This window comes from Prionailurus bengalensis, chromosome C1 (assembly GCF_016509475.1).
Source record: "Prionailurus bengalensis isolate Pbe53 chromosome C1, Fcat_Pben_1.1_paternal_pri, whole genome shotgun sequence".
NCBI classification, from domain to species: Eukaryota; Metazoa; Chordata; class Mammalia; order Carnivora; family Felidae; genus Prionailurus; species Prionailurus bengalensis.
In genome coordinates, this window is record NC_057345.1 from 194,097,919 (window position 1) to 194,115,103 (window position 17,185).

Sequence of the window (17,185 nt, forward strand, 5' to 3'; positions counted from 1 at the left end):
GCCTTTGTGCCTCAGGAGAAAATTAGTATCTCTTATATTCCCTCAATTCTGCTTTTATTCCTTCAAGAGGAAAATAAATCCTTAAAATACCAAGTATCATACCAGTTTGATTTGGGGGAGTGGGCACTTTGAGTTTATAATACGTATTCATACTTTCTCACTAATGAAAGGCATGCTTGTAGTTAAAGAGAGAAAACTATGCTGTATATTTTAAGATGTATATTTGTTCTAGACTTAGAGAAGTTTTGCCTAAGTTTGAGAGCAGGTATATTTTAGAATATGGCTTATTTAACACACAATATTCTGAAGACTTCTATATTTCTTCAAAGCTAGCATATCTCTTGACCTTGGGTAAGTTACTTAATCTCTTGAGCACTTGATGTTTTTGTCTCTAAAATGGAGATAATCCTTATTACCCAGTCTTGATTTCTTCGAAGAACAAAAGGAGAAACTGGACATGAAAGCAGGTAGGAAAATGTAAAATGTAAAGCACCATACAATTAAAGTGTATTTAGTATTCAGAGGAAGTCTGTGTTACAAATTTTGATACTGCATTAAAATAATAGTTTTTTGGTTTTTTGTCATTTGGAAGGATTTGAAAGGGAGGGGGCATTTATGGTCTTTTTTTTTTTTAAGAATATTAAATTTAATCATTAGTTTCTTTCACACCAGTGAAATACTTATCTAGCAAAAAGGTCATCTTTTTCCTGCTAAAAAATTGGTGCATATTGAGCATGACTACCTCGAAGGAGGTTATCTGTGATGGTAATTTTTTTCCATGTTCAACACCATAGGTATCTATGCCAGCAGCTCATGCAACATCATCTGCTCCCACCGTAACTTTAGTACAGCTGCCCAATGGGCAGACAGTTCAAGTCCATGGCGTTATTCAGGCGGCCCAGCCATCAGTTATTCAGTCTCCACAAGTCCAGACAGTTCAGGTATGTGTATAAAAAGTTCTGCATCTACTTTCGTAACTGTCGTTTATAGCCATATCTCTCTCCTTTCAGTAGTTATGAAAATAGATACATATCTAGTTCAGAGTTCATTTCATTTTACAGTAAGGAATATGCTGCGTCTGTATAGTCACCTTACGTATAGGAACATATATATATACACAAGAACAGACCTAATTAAAAGACTTTTTCTTAAGATATGGAGGAAAAAGAATTGATTGGGGAAATCATTAACTACGTGGGATAAAGTGGAAATGTTTGGGAAAGACTAACCTGATATACCTTAGTTCAGGAAAATTAAGATACCAAAATAATAACTTAGTAATTATTTTCTAAACGTGCCATTGGAAAAAACTAAACCCTTGTCAAAATTAATAACCTTACCTAAGCTATTACCTGAATTTTGAGATCATTTAAAGCATTGTAAAACCAGCTATGTCTAGGCATGTAAGTTGGAGTATATAACTTTGAAATAATTATATATTCAGAAAGATCACCTTAAGGGTCAGGGATTACACTATGCACGTTACCTAATTCTTTGGAGACCTTGTTCCTTTGGATTGAATCCATGGGGAATAAAGGCACCTAGAGCTCCGCAGGTGACTGCTGAACTGGAACCTAGAGCAGTATACATCTTTGCAGTGAGCTTATTGAAAGAAAAAAAAAGACTTGAACGTTCATTCAAGTAGGCCATAACCCCAGCCTCCCATTTCATATTTTTTGCTTCACAGTCTTCCTGTAAGGACTTAAAAAGACTTTTCTCCGGAACTCAGGTGAGTCCTAGGTCCTAGATTTGGAGAGAACTATTTTTAGAAAGGAAGGTGAGAAATTATTCTTTATGTCTTTTTCCTTCTATAAACATGCAGTTTAAGGTTTGCATAAAGATTTTAGAGATCTTCTAGGTCTAGGCCAAACTTGTTAACCTGCGCAGCCCTTAGTGTGTTGCTTAATTTCCCTGTGTATCCTTTCTTCTCTCCTCCAAATGGTAGTCCAGCATTACTTTGAGAAAGGAAGCTGTGTCTCCTGAGTTAAACAGTTTATAAATAGGGGTCATTGCTAAACTGTTCTTCCTGTAGTGAATCAGAATATACCTTTCTAAAACTTCTATTTAGTGGGCCCAGTTCCATCCTCAGAAACTAGTTAAGCAAATTTAATTCCTTTTCTGTTGGACCACTCCCTCTCCCTTATCTCCCACACCCTTCCTACTTTACAAAAATGCCCAGACTAAACAAATGTCTGTTTTTCTTCAGCCATTTATTATATGGTATATCTCTGATTGCTCCTGACCATCCTTGCTATCTTCCTGTGGAGGAGAGCTGTTGTGTTTTCCTTGAGTATGGTATAGCCAGACTGATTGATATTTGTAGAGGGAGAAGTGCCTCCTCTGCTCTGGAAGCGTTCTGTTAATGTCCTCAAAGGGCATACTAGATCCAGTCAGCCATATTATACTATTGAGTCATTTAGCCACTGTTCCCTACCTCTACTTCATTCTGTTCTGGTGCTTTTGGTTTGCTTGGACACTTATGTGGGGGGAAAAAATGTTTTCATGTGAAAACATCAAGGTAGGGGCGCCTGGGTGGCTCAGTCGGTTAAGCATCTGACTCTTAATTTCGGCTCAGGTCATGATCTCACAGTTGGTAAGATTGAGCCCCGCATCAGGCTCACGCTGACAGCGCAGAGCCTGTTTAGGATGTTCTCACTCCCTCTCTCTGCCCCTTCCCCCACTCTCACGTGCTCTCTCACTCTCTCTCTCTCAAAATAAATAAATAAACTTAAAAAAAAAAATCAAGGTATATGAATTTCCATAATGAAAGACACTGGGGACCGAACTTGTTAACAAGATGGAGACAGTGTTGTCCCAGTGACAATCGAAGTATTTGGTATTTCTGTGGAATCGCACTACTGAACAGTAGTCTTCTATCTTTTGTCTCAGTTTTTATTTCATTGAATGCTACCTTACTATTTTCTATACTTTGCCATTACTAATTCCCCACTCATGTTTTCTTCTTGATAACAGTAGAAAGAACCTGACCTGCTAGTCAGAAGACATAGATTCATCACTTTCTCTTTTTCACTTGTAATAAGAGTTTGGTGTGTTATAAAGAATATACCAAAATTACCAAATTTGTTAAAATTATAATTTTTGGTCATAATATGTGATATTTAATTATTGATTATATTTTTAATTTTAATCTTTGTGACAGTAATAATTTGGATCTGAGGGTTGTATGGCTATTAACTTTATAGAAATACTTATTCATCTTTTCTAGAGCACATTTTTCTGTTGAGGTGGGCTATGCTTATAATTGAAAGCCTGAATTCTATGAATAGAGAGACACAAACTTTTTTTTTTTTACTTCTTTAAATTTTTTATTTTATTTTTTTTCTTTAAAGGAAAATAACCAGGGAGAATATATTAGACTTTAATGGCCATTTCCGCTGGTTAGCTGTGATTAGTATATTAGTAATTAGGAAGTAGTGTACATCAGAAGAGATGTTCAAACAAGGAGAGAAATGGTCCCTCAAACTTCTAGATGGGAAAATACGAGTAGTGTAGAACAGCCTTTTCAAAATCTACAAGACACATTTGTCTTGATGTGAGAGTTAGATATTAGCATCTCTTTATATTCTTTATTCTAAAAATATTAGAAGTTATGCTGTACTCCTGTTTCATTTATGACTTGACATTAGTGCCCTACCTTTATCCTTATATATATTATCATGTCTCACAGATTATGTCAGAATCCCCCCAAAATAATGGGATTTATGCAAATGGATAGAAGTTAACAGTGGCATCTTCACTTTTCCTTTGTTAATTTTGAATGCATTTTTAATACAGTGCAGCTTAAACATGTCAGGATTTATGGATTATGTTACCTTAAATTATTAAATTCATTCCTTCACTGAATTTTTATTGATCACATGCTATGTGCCAGTCACTGTTCTAGGTGCTATGAAAGACAGCAGTGAACAAATAATACTTCTCTATTCTCATGAAGATCACATTTGAGCGAAGAGAGACAATGAGAAAATAAAATATGTCAGGTGAGGATAAGTGCTGGGAAGATGATTGAAGCAGGGGAAAGGGATAGATAATGTGGAGGGAAGGGTGTTCTCTTTTATGTAGGGTGGTCAGGGAACACAGTGAACAGAAACCAGAAGCCAGTGCAGAATGCTAAACCATGCAAATAGTAAAAGCAAGTCTGAAGGCTTAGGAGTAAGAATATGTTTTACATATCAAGGAATAGTAAAAAGATGTGCTCCAATAGAGCAAGAGGGAGAGTGGTTAGATGAAACGTGATAAAATCTTCACAATACTTTATAATATGATGGGAACAATAATAACCTTTTGTGCAACACAGGGATTCAGTGGCTCTCATGCAGCAAAGTACTTAAGAGTTATCTAACATAAGGATGAGTTGCTGGTTTGTTTTTTATGAGACAAATGTTCCAGAGTTTCTGATCTTTTCGGTGATGGTAAGCAAGGATTTGCAAGGGATATATTACCTAACATATTTTTGAAAAAAAGAAATCCCTTTCAACTATCCTGGGATAAAGTGACGTTTTTGAAAGAAAGTCGTGCCGTGGAGAGACCATTTGGAAAGAAGTTTGGAAATGTATTCATAGTTTTTTTGTTTTTTTTAAACTGCAAACACTATAAATTTGTCACCTAAAAACTCACATCTATATACTTTTAGACCCTGTAAATAGAATTCCCTAAACTATTCAGGTGTCTTCTAGAGTTTCAGTAGTTGTTGCACTTATTTGTTAAAATAAATATAACATTGTAACACCTATTATTAGCATACAATAACTGAGAGCCAGGGAGATGAAAATATACTAGGTAAATCTCATCAAAAGTTTGTATAATTGATAGATGAAAATGAAAACTGATTTAGTATTTAGTAAGCCCAGCCAAAAATGCACTTACTTTTTCATGAGTTCTCTTTTTCAACAATGGCAAATGTTAAATCATGTTTTAAAAAGCCCAAGCTTAGATGTTTGAGTCACTGTTATGAACTATTAAATGATTTCTTAAGCATATTCAATTACATTTAATAATAATTTAATTTAATAATTATTTGAAAAAGCATCTGATTTGGTTTTGGCACTGTATGTTTCATTTTAAAATTTCAAGTAACTTCAAAATAGGAAGATTTTCCCCTCTTACTAATAGGAGGTGCAGGTTTTTAATAAACTAAAGAAAGTTGAGGAATACAGATCTAAAACTTTACATCTACACATGGTGGTTTGACTTTTTGAAAATGTCTCAACTTGTAAGTGGCCAAGGTTAAAGACCTATATAAGGATCTGAGGAAAGGGCTAATAAGAGAGGTGATAAGAGGTAAGGGCCAGAGGAAGGGTCTCTATCATTGGAATGTGGTAGTGGTAGTTTGGAATATAATTTTTCATATGGTTATTTTTAATAACCTATTAAATATATATTAAACTATAATTAATAGTTTTTACTTATAAAAAGGAGTTTTGACATGATTTTCATTAGTCTCAGAAATGTGGATCCAATGTGTGTTTGGGATTTTTGTTTTTGTTTTTGTTTGTTTTGGTAGATAGTCCATAGGAATTGACTTCATAGCTCTTAAGTTCTCCCTGGATAGTATTCCCAAAGAGGAAATGTTAACACTTGTTGTTATTATTTTTATTGAGTAATTCTGAACTCCCTTTACATTAAAATGGTTATAATCACTACATAGTGATAAGTTAATTTCCTTTTGACTCAATTGCCAAAATCTTACAGATCAGAGGAAGGGAGGCTTTTTTCCTGCTAAGAGCAATAGAACCACCGAGTTTGGGGGGGGGGGGAGGGGGTGTTAGGATTAAAGGTCACATGTTAAAAAGCAGAATTAATTTATTTCATTTCACAACTTCCCTTATGGGTGGTTTATACAGTATGTTTTAAAACTGTTGTTTTAATGACTTTCAACTTCAAAGAGTATGCCTAAGTCACTATCTGTCCTTACAAGAAGGTTGTAAGGATGAGGGTCATGCAAAGGAGGCAGAAAGAACAGAGGAACTGAGATTCTGAGAAGTATTAATGAAGGTAAACACTCGTGATAGTACTGTCCACTTTGAGTTGAGTCTTGTTATTCCTGGAAATCCTGACAGTCTGCTAAGGTCTTTTCGTAGCTCCTCATCTGCTGTGTATCTGAGAAAGTCTGTGCAGAGACTATGCTGAGCGGGCTAGTTACAGCAGCTACAGATTAGTGGGAGTGTTCTCTGTGCTGTAACCGTAGCATTATTACTCTGCAGAGAATCACAGACTAAATTCAGCCTCTGACACAGCTTTTTATCTGTCATTTCTGGATTCGTTAAGTGTTGCCTGTTAACGTGTAGGTCTTTAAAGTTCTTACATTTGAAAGTGTTTGGATGGGGCACATTACTTTATTGTAGATAAATTTTGTGAAAAATTGCTACATTTACCTAATTTCATTTGAGAGTGAGTGCCTATTACAAAGTGCCCTGTCAAGATGAGCCCCCACTCTCCAAAACCCATAGGCCCAGACCACATACAGAGTACCTGTGGGATTTGTCAGGTTCCTCTGAATATGTTTTTTCTTGTTGCAATTGCCCTAAATTTTGACATGGAGCTGAGCCACACAGACTCTTTTGCCTTCATTAAACCGAATTCTCACTCTGATAGCATCATGCACACCTAGTTCAGGAAGGAGCAGGAGGCCCCTGCTGATGAGAAGGGAAGCTGAATGAAGCAGACTAGAGAAGCTCGGCTATATCATCTTGACAGACAGGCTTACCTATTAGGCGAGTGAACTGTAGTCTGAGAGTGGTCTAAAAACACCTCTGGGTTGCTGCTTCTGACAAAACTGGTTTGAGATTGGAACCAACAAGATTTTGATGCTGGTAAGGATGTCTAAAACTGAGATGCCAACTATTGACAGTGGCTCCACTACTTACTAGCTTTGTGACTTGGGTGAGTTACTTAACCTCTTTGTACCTTGAGTTCTTCTATCTATGAAATGGGTTTAAATACTGTACTTAGCTAGTACCTGATGTTATTGTATTAGTGAGTATTAATATAATACTTTACCATTGTGTGTTTTACCATTGTACCTGGCACATAGTAAGTTCTCAATAAATGCTAGTTGCTGTTACCATTATCATTATTATTATCCCATGTAAAATCTTTGTTCAACTTCATTACTTTTCAGTCCAGGGATACTTTCCAGAAATACACAGTTCTTTACCTTGAGTTTTTGCATAGTAAAAACTTTGAAGGTCTATATGTAGACTAAGTTGCTAGAAACAACCATCTGGGGGATCACCAATCTTATTTGTGCAGTTATAAATATAGTCACAAGTGTTTAACAGTAAAGGATAATACTTGTATGTCACTGTATAGACTTATAACCAAATATTTAGTCATTTATTCTTTTCTTCATGTCAGAAGTCTTATTTCACTTGGTAGTTTTGTTCTAACAATTTTAAGAAAACAACTGACAGTAATATTGATGCGTTCAAGATTGGTTACATGAAGTCCTGGAAGAGATGAAGCTGAATTTGTATATCACAAAAGTTTGGTTTTGACCAAAAAAATCTTAAGACTAACTGACTTCTATAGGATAAGTAAAGGGGAGAAGAATGTGATTGGTGTGGTTGTCTCCCATAAAAATTGATTTTTTTCTACTGAAGCATGTGCAAGGTTTATGTACATCGCTTTATATTTGATTTTTTTCTTAAAGTTCATAAAAACTTTATGGGAACTAAATTCGATTATCAAGATAAAGTTCTTCTTTGTTTTCAGATTTCAACTATTGCAGAAAGTGAAGATTCACAGGAGTCAGTGGATAGTGTAACTGATTCCCAAAAACGAAGAGAAATTCTTTCAAGGAGGCCTTCCTACAGGTATGGAATTTAATAGTTAAAAGATTCAGAATCAAAGATGTCAGGAAGCTTTAGGTAGTTGCAGATGAAAAGATGTCGGAAGACCAATTAGCTGCTCAATTTAGGACCGTCTAGGTTACTTCTCTTCATCTTGAGTTACTTCTCAAGTTGAAGTTTATCGTACAGAATAAGAGAACTTTTTACTCTGAACAGTCCTGGATAAACAATTTTTTTTTTTCTTTTTTGCTTCTGTTTTTGTAAACCATGCCAGCTGCTGCTTTTATGTTAAAAAGTTTGGAATATTTGATAGGATTATAGCACTTCTCGTTTGTCAGTTCTGACACACTACACTATTTATCTACCTAGCATCACATTTGCAGACCATTTCTCACGCCATGGTACTTAGTAAATAACTGTTTATTAATGTAATCCTTATTGCAGCGTGACACTTTGCTGATATTCCCTAATTTTAGGGACACCTTACTATAGTTTCTGTGTTCAGCTATAGAGGTTGCTTTGCCTCTATCATGGACCCAAACCATTTTTTTATATGTAGAAACTGTCTCCATGCTCAGTATCTCCAGGAAGAGCAATTCCATAAATCTTTGTAAGCTTACTTGAGAGTTTAATAAATTTCAAACTTCTAATATTCTTTCTTGTTACTAGCCTAAGGTATTTCTGTTTTTCAGTGAATGGTTAAATTTTTTTTTCCACTTGGCTCCTATGCTAGCCCTTTTCTCAATTAAATGAGGGATCCTAAATGAATACCAATAAACTGATTTTGAGATCTTAAGAAATTTTATATTACCAAGTATGTGTTGTATGCATTTATGCTCATTTCTTTTTTTCCTAAATACATCTAGTTTTAGATTTGAACTTCAAAATACATCCCGTGTTAGTATTTTAACACATTTGATCCTGAAGCGGATCCAACCAGGTGTTGACGAGCCACTTGGCTTCTCTGTCTATAAATTCCAGGCAAATAGTTGTAAATAAATTCTGTAGATTCTAGTAGTAGACCTTATAAAATAAGAGCTCTGTGTGGAAAGAAAATATTTTTGTTGTAGCCTGTATCCTAGCAAAGATCACTTAAATAGTAACACCTTAATTCGTAATCAAATAAACAATGTCTGAGATGCGCACATGCAGAGAAGGGGCTACATTCATGAGAAATACTGTATCTTTCCTTATAGTCATTGTGTATCTGTTATTTTGTTTTAAGCTTGTAAATTCTTGAAACCTAGCTTTTATGTCTTGACTCCAATGAGATCTTTAACAGAGTCCTTATGATATGCTTTTGTAAGATTGGAGAAATGGGGATTAGTTGATAATTCAAGATAAGTTTTTCTTAGAACAACCCAGCTTTGTAGTGATCAATTTATACTCAGAGGAAGTTCTTACAGCACTCTTACTTGGTCTCACCTGGTTTGGTATTTTTACCAGCAGTTCACCTGAAAAACAGAAAAGCCAGCTCATCACCTTTGCAAGTGACAGAACGTTAGGGGAGAAATACCCTAATGGGTGGGAGAACAAGTACTTTGAAGGATCATAGCTGCCCGGGGAAACAGACTGTCAGTTGTTGGTGATAATTACAGAATTTCTGAACTTGAGTTTAAAATCAAACCAGTGGGGCGCCTGGGTGGCGCAGTCGGTTAAGCGTCCGACTTCAGCCAGGTCACGATCTCGCGGTCCGTGAGTTCGAGCCCCGCGTCAGGCTCTGGGCTGATGGCTCAGAGCCTGGAGCCTGTTTCCGATTCTGTGTCTCCCTCTCTCTCTGCCCCTCCCCCATTCATGCTCTGTCTCTCTCTGTCCCAAAAATAAATAAAAAATGAAAAAAAAATTAAAAAAATAAAATAAAATAAAATAAAATCAAACCAGTTATTCAAGTGCAAGATTCTAGATTAAGAATTTGTTCTCAGGACACCTGGGTGGCTCAGTCAGGTCATGATCTCATGGTCATGAGATCGAGCCCTGCCTGCTTAGGATTCTCTCTCTCCCTCTCCTTCTGCCCCTCCCTGGTGCACACTTGCACTCAAGCATGTCCTCTCTCTCTCTCTCCCTTCCTCCCTGCTTCCTTTCCTCCCTCCCTCCCTCTCTGTCTCTCAAAAAAAAAAAAAAAAATTGTTTTAGAAACGTAATTATGTTATTTAATTATCATTAACAGATACATACAGTTGCCCAAAAAAAGCCAATATAACATAAGGCTACATTGGTAAAAACCTAATGTCTAGATTAAGGGAAGGAATTAATCCCACTGCTCAGACCACATCTCGAATCTACTTTAAAATTTTTCTTTTCAACGTTTATTTATTTTTGGGACAGAGAGAGACAGAGCATGAACGGGGGAAGGGCAGAGAGAGAGGGAGACACAGAATCGGAAACAGGCTCCAGGCTCTGAGCCATCAGCCCAGAGCCCGACGCGGGGCTCGAACTCACGGACCGCAAGATCGTGACCTGGCTGAAGTCGGACGCTCAACCGGCTGCGCCACCCAGGCGCCCCTCGAATCTACTTTAAGAGAAAGTGAATTGTATCTCTGTGATACAAGAATGACCAAGACGGTCTGGAGCAACAATATTAGAAACTGGAAAGAGAAGACAAGGATGATTACTAGCTTCAGGCAAAAGAGAAGTAGATTTATATTATATGCAGGTCTAAAGTAGTAGCTTTGAAACTTTTATTTTTTTACTACAATCCACAATAAGAAAAAATCTTTATAGTTTTCTCTCTGTATACATACTATTATTTCAAATTCATATTCATATACACATAGGTGTATATATATACAGGTACACACATATATAGGCATCTGAAGCAAATAATACAGCACCGTATTACGTGTGATGTTCAGTTGTTTTTTGTTTTACGTTGGTTACAACATACATAACCATTTCCATGGTCCACATACGGGTTGTGACCTGAGTTTGAAAAATGCTGCTCTAAAGACCAGTACTAATTCAAAATGTGTGCGCAGAGTTTGGATGGAACGTAGAAATTTAAGATGTCAAAAATTGCATGAGTTGAGTTTTTTCCCCTCCTCTGTGATTATGTTACTCGTTTGAAATAACAATAAGGTTAATTTGCTTTTATTTGTATTCCTTTTTAGAATGTTTCCTCCATCCTTGTTGATACTATTTTTTAATATGCAAAACATGAACATGGTTCCAAAAGTCACAATTGTACAAAAACATCCACACACTTATAAGTGCCCCTTCCCAATTTTTTCTTTTTTTACTTCTTTCTTACCCATCCCCAGTAGATTAAGTAATTTCATGAAACCCTATCTGGTTTATCCTTTCTGAGTTTTTTCTAGAATAGCAGAACAAACATGTTATTTCACTTTCTTTCATATACAAAACGTATGTGCTTTACTCCTCACCTGGATGAGCTCTAGTTTATTCAGCCACTCTCCAACGTGTTGGCATATAGTCTTCAGTATTTTGCAGTTACAAACAGCGCTACCATGAATAACCTTACGTGTATGTATTTTTGTACTGTAGGAAGTATATCTTAAGGGTAAGTTCCTACAAGTAAGATTGCTGTGTAAACATACTTTTGTTACATCATCACATTCATTCCATAAGGGTTGTACGCCAATTTTATACTCACACCAATGAGAGTGTCTGTTTTCTCACAGGTTTTTTACTTTTTACCAATCTGAAAGTTGAGACATTTAAAGTCAGGTTTTTAATTCTTTTTTTTTTTTTTTTTTTTTTTTTGGCCTCAATTTTTTTAATGTTTATTTTTGAGAAGGAGAGCTTGAGCGAGTGAGGTGGGACAGAGAGAGAGGGGAACAGAGGATCCAAAGCAGTCTCTACGCTGACAGCAGAGAGCCTGATGCAGGGCTCAAACTCATGAACCATGAGATCATGACCTGAGCCAAAGTCGGACGCTCGACCAACTGAGCCACCCAGGCACCCTCTCTAAATTTTTAAGAGTTCTTTATATATTGGGGCTATTGCTCCTTCATCTGTAATATATGTAAACATTTTTTTCTTAGTGTTGTTGATCATCTTTTGACTTTGGTTTTGGTGTTCTTTGCCCTACAAAAGGTTATTTTGTTTTGGTTTTTTGTGTGTTTTTTTTTCTGTAATCAAGTTTATTAACCTCTGCTTACACCTAGATTTTGAATGATTGCTTCCCTTTACATTCAAATTAAAGAGAAATTCATCGTTTTTTCTAGTCCTTGTATGATTTCATTTTGACACATTGATTCCTCATCCGTTTATGGTTTATTCTTGTTCTTACATTTTAAACTGCTGTCCTAAGCACTAGCAGCTTTCCACTCATTTTCCTTTCCTGTTATTTGTATTTAGCCAGTAAATGTTACTTTTATTTTAGTTAATACAGTTCTCTCTTTTTCTAGGAAAATTTTGAATGACTTGTCTTCAGATGCACCAGGAGTGCCAAGGATTGAAGAAGAGAAGTCTGAAGAGGAGACCTCAGCACCTGCCATCACCACCGTAACGGTGCCAACTCCGATTTACCAAACGAGCAGCGGACAGTACAGTGAGTAGAAGATATTTCTGCTTTGGAAAGTGAGACCAAAACACTAATGGCTGCATTCTCCTTAAAGGAATCCTGCAAGTACCAACTCTTTCCTCAGTCTTGGATGTGATCAATTACACTTCCTTTACTGTTCACTGTGCAGACTTCTGGAACAGAAGTATTTTCTTTTCTTCGGGGTTTTTGTTGGGATGACTCAAGCACTTTAGCCCTTTAGGTGGTCCTTTGTTTTGTGCAGACACCGGGAGAGTCTTGAAAGTTTTTTGAATTGCTGCTTGGAGCTCTAGATTGTAGTCCTCGTGTGATATATGATGGTCATAGAGGACATACTTTTTCAGATAAGATAACCATTCTCTGATTATGTTTAAGGATAAAAACGGTTTATTTTTATTCACTTTCTGTTCTAAAAGTAGCATTTTAAAATCATATTTAATGTTTTGTGGTGGATGTCGACAGGCTTGGTTATAGTCTACCAACACATTCAAATCATTATTCTTTTTAATGTAAAAGGTAATATAGTGAATTATGATAGCATAAACATAAGGACTGCCAAAATTAGAGCACAGTTGGCCTTTGGGCTCAGAGAACGCAAAGATTTCTTTTGCAGAATTATCAAAGTTTCCATTTCTGTCATGTCTCTATCTGACACTTAGGTCTCTCTCCTTATCTTTCACCCAAATCTGTTACAGAGTACTTTTGAGCTCTGCTTTTGTTTGATCAGAGGCATTTGTGTGAATGGTGTGTTTTTCTGTCTTTTCCCAGTATCTGTTGCCTCCTTAAGTGCCTCACACGTAGATTTCTTCATTTTGATGTGTTCATTAAATCCAGTACTTCCTAAGGGCACCTGGGTGGCTCAGTCGGTTAAGCGTCCAACTCCTGATTTCAGCTCAGGTCATGACCTCACGGTTTGTGAGTCTGAGCCCCGCATTGGGCTTCACACTCACAGTGTGGAGTCTGCTTGGGATTCTCTCTCTCTACCCCTACCACACGTGTTGTTTCTGTCTCAAAATAAAGTTGAAAAAAATCCATTGCTTGCCATTATGTAGTTTCCCCCCCTTTCTTCCTTATTGCAAATTAAATGTACTCATTGACACTCCCTTGTTGCATTAATTTTCTAATGCCCAGGGGTGGTCTGTGTCAGGAATGTGTATAAAAGTTTGAGTCCCAAATTAACAGTTTTTGTATAGTTCAGCCTTTGTTTACATAACTAATTTGCATTCCAACTGTATTAAAAACAGATTCCTAAGTAGCAGACTTTTTAGCTGTCCTGAAGCTGAAACTTTTGAAAGTGAGTAGAAGGAAAGCATTTTTTTGACTAAGCTTCTTGTTCACACTGTGCTTACTGGAGTTCAGTCACCTTTTCTCCTTCTTGAGTTCTTTGTTGGCGGAGACAAACAGGTACCATCTATATACATGTCTGTGTGTTTTGTAACACTTATATCCAAATAATTTGAAGTATTCAAGATGTGTGTTCTGAGACATTGATATATGACATTTACTTTTCTCTGTACTTCAACAGAAACCTGAGGGATACACCACACTCCTGTTAGTAACAGTAATTCAGTTGTGCAGGGAATCTCACTTGAACTAGAAAGCATGCTCTTTAGAGAAAAGGCATATAGAATCTCAAATAGGGAAGGCAAATTCAGAAATGTAGATGTTTAATTTGGCATACCACTCTGTCCCAGCAAGTGAAAATTGCTAGTTTTAGAAAGTTCATACTTTGAGATTTTTAAAATTTTATTGCATTATCCATTATTCTCATAGAGTATACACCTATTTCCTTGATGGAATTGATTTAACATTATGTTCTTGACACATATACAACATTTATATGTTTCTTAACTTAATCCTTTTCATCTCTCCCCAGTAGTAAGAGTTTGGTATATATCTGTCCATTCTTTCTCATTTTATTTATACATAAATGTTACCATGTACAGTATTTTTATACAAGTGAGACCTACATTACTTATGTACTATATATATAATTTCTTCAACAGCTACATTGTGTTTCACTATATAAATGTAACTTTTATTTAAACATCCCCCGCCCCCACACATATACGTACACACACACATTGGTAAACATTTAGGACATTTCTATTGTTTTAAACAGTAAGACATGAACATTCTTATATATGTGATAAGGTCTCAGTGGGATAGCATCCAAAGAGTGGAATTGTTGGGGCACTTGGATGGCATAGTCGGTTAAGTGTCTAACTTAGGCTCAGATCATGATCTCCCGGTTTGAGCCCCATATTATGCTATCTCTCCCTCTCAAAAATAAATAAACATTAAAAAAAATTTTTTTTTAAAAAGAGTGCAATTGTCGAATCAAAGCACATCCCAGTGGCTGCACCAGTTTGTATTCCTTCCATACATTGTTTTTTTGTGTTTTTTTTTTTTTTAATTTAATGCTGTTAGTAGTTTTATCCATTACTTTGTTCACAGTTCCTAGTAAAGTCTTTTTTGAGGAATTCTAAGTTAGAAACACAAGTGTCTATCATTTGGAACTTGAATCTTTTGTTTCACTAAATACAACTATAACCTATGATGTTTTCCTCGTGTTCACTTTACTCAGAATCTCAGCTGAGTTTATGTTTAATTGTATTCTTCCTCTAGATTTTCTGGTAGAATCTCTGTGGTAGAGACACATCAGTTACTTGACTTCTATCTTTTTCTTCTTGTTTTAATGAATTTAGTTTTATTGAAAGCCATCCCAAATCCTTTTGGAATAATCAAGTATATAAATAAATAGTACAGAGAAAAACATGTCTGATAGGATCAGACTTTTGTTTTCAGAGTACTTTCATATATATGACTTCATTTGATTTTTATAGTTGTAGTTAGTATGGCTAGAACCGGATATTTTTACAGAAGAGATGACAGATTCAAATAACAGTGTACTGATGGAACCTGGACTAGAACCCAGATCTGCTGATACCTAGTTTCCTACTTCTTTTCTCCCACCTTGAGTTCATTGGTATGTAGCCAAGAAGAAATTGTGGTTTGATTGTTCCCCTTCTGATTCTTTCAAGTTACCTGCCATTTTAATCTCAATACAGTTCTTACATATTCCTTTTTTTTAATTGCCTAAGAGAAGTAAAACTTACAGACTTAGCTAAAGTAGATGGATTATAAATGCCAGTATCTTAATTTCCAATAGGTATCATTTATCATTTGCTAAAGCAAATCATAGCTACTTACTGTTATTATTTCTTGACTGAACAGTAGTTAATCAATGTTGCTCATACAGATGACTCAGCATATTAGTTTCTTAGAGCTGGCAGATAATTGATCCCAAATAACTCCCTTCTAACAGACAAAATAAAAAAGTAAAATGCATAAGTCAGACATGTTGACTTATTCAGTTAAAATCCATTATGCAATTTTATATGTAATATTGTGATTTTAGTCCTCTTTCTGGAAAACTTTTAAGAGGGAGAGTATCTCGAGAGGATCCAACCACCAACTTAATGCTGGTAGCTAAAGGATTGCTTTGTTCGAATAAAATAATAACCTACCTCTTTCTCTTAACTTTTCCATCTACTGTAGTATGAAGGTGAATTCATTTTTTTTTTAATAAAGTGAAATATCTTTTAGTATGAGCCAAAGTTGATTACTTCATAACAGGTGAATGACAAGTGTGGTTAGTTAGTGAATAATCAAAGGATCCTGTATGAGATGCTTGGATATGTAACAGAAATGGCAGTTAAATAGTTTTTCTAAATGATTGATCTTGAGCACTAATTTTTAACTTTGCGAGATACTCTATGATAAATGAGTCTCACAGGATGTATCAGTTTCGCTGAGTGGACGTTTGTTACAGTTTAAGCATTGCTCACTGAGTTAGAGAACAGAATGCGCTACTGAACTGCTTTATTAATTGTGTATTAAAACAGCCATTTATTGGGTGCCTTTTACTGCCCATTTCTTTGCTAACTATGTGAAAATAGAGAAGAAAAATCACATTTTCTGCCTTCAAGAAATTTACTTTCTAGTGGGATAGCGAATATTAAACAATTAAAATATTGCGTAATTAAGACTAGAATAAAGGAAATATGGATCACAAAGTGGTACCTCCTCTGAACCAACCACTTACAAAGGAATTTAACATTTTTCATTCATTTTTTAAAAAATTATTAACAGGTGTTACTATAAATTACAATATGGTTCATAGAGTGCATTTATATTCTAGCAATAGGATATGGGTCTCCTGAGCAGAAAGTTACTTGAGTCTACCAAATCCTACCAAATCCTTCTTGGCCGTGTCATTTGCTATAATAACTTCTCCTAGATCAGGTCTTACACATTATTCTACTGAATGTAGTGTGTTGTAAAAGTTTGATATGGTATTAATTAAACTGATAACCATAAAATCCATTGGGTTTTAGTTGCCATTACCCAGGGAGGAGCAATACAGCTGGCTAACAATGGTACCGATGGGGTACAGGGCCTGCAAACATTAACCATGACCAATGCAGCTGCCACTCAGCCGGGCACTACCATTCTACAGTATGCACAGACCACTGACGGACAGCAGATCTTAGTGCCCAGCAACCAAGTTGTTGTTCAAGGTAAGAGAATTCAGAATTCATAGGTGTGGTAAATTCTTCGAAAGGGTAAAAATTTTATAAACTCAGATAAAGTAAGTATGATACTGCAGAGCACTGTGAAAATGTAGTTAATTTTGTTTTCATTATAGATAATGTTCTCCATAAACTCTTCTATTTTTCCAGTTGGACCCAAATGTCATGGCATAAAAACAACTATTTTCAGTTTAAAAAATATAACCTCCTTAACACTTCCAGCATTTGGGGATAGGAGAAACAAGGGTAGGTTACAAGGAAAGATAGTGAAATCAGGA

The 17,185-nt window shown here is 35.8% G+C and overlaps 1 protein-coding gene across 11 annotated transcripts in view; it reads left to right on the top strand.

Moving 5' to 3' along the window:
* The window catches only part of CREB1 (cAMP responsive element binding protein 1), a 61,460-nt gene that overhangs the window by 22,280 nt on the left and 21,995 nt on the right, over positions 1-17,185 (top strand). For 5 of the 11 annotated variants that reach the window (XR_006296912.1, XR_006296915.1, XM_043577629.1 and 2 more), the window contains exons 3-7: positions 795-941; positions 1,688-1,729; positions 7,735-7,835; positions 12,179-12,321; positions 16,713-16,895. Coding sequence is in view for 5 of the 11 variants with exons in the window: in XM_043577629.1 (XP_043433564.1) it covers positions 795-941; positions 1,688-1,729; positions 7,735-7,835; positions 12,179-12,321; positions 16,713-16,895 (616 nt within the window). In the remaining 6 variants the exon portion in view is untranslated. Of the gene's footprint in view, positions 1-794; positions 942-1,687; positions 1,730-3,863; positions 4,002-7,734; positions 7,836-12,178; positions 12,322-16,712; positions 16,896-17,185 lie in introns of those variants that run through there. The other 6 variants (XR_006296914.1, XR_006296913.1, XM_043577632.1 and 3 more) reach the window with 3 other exon arrangements.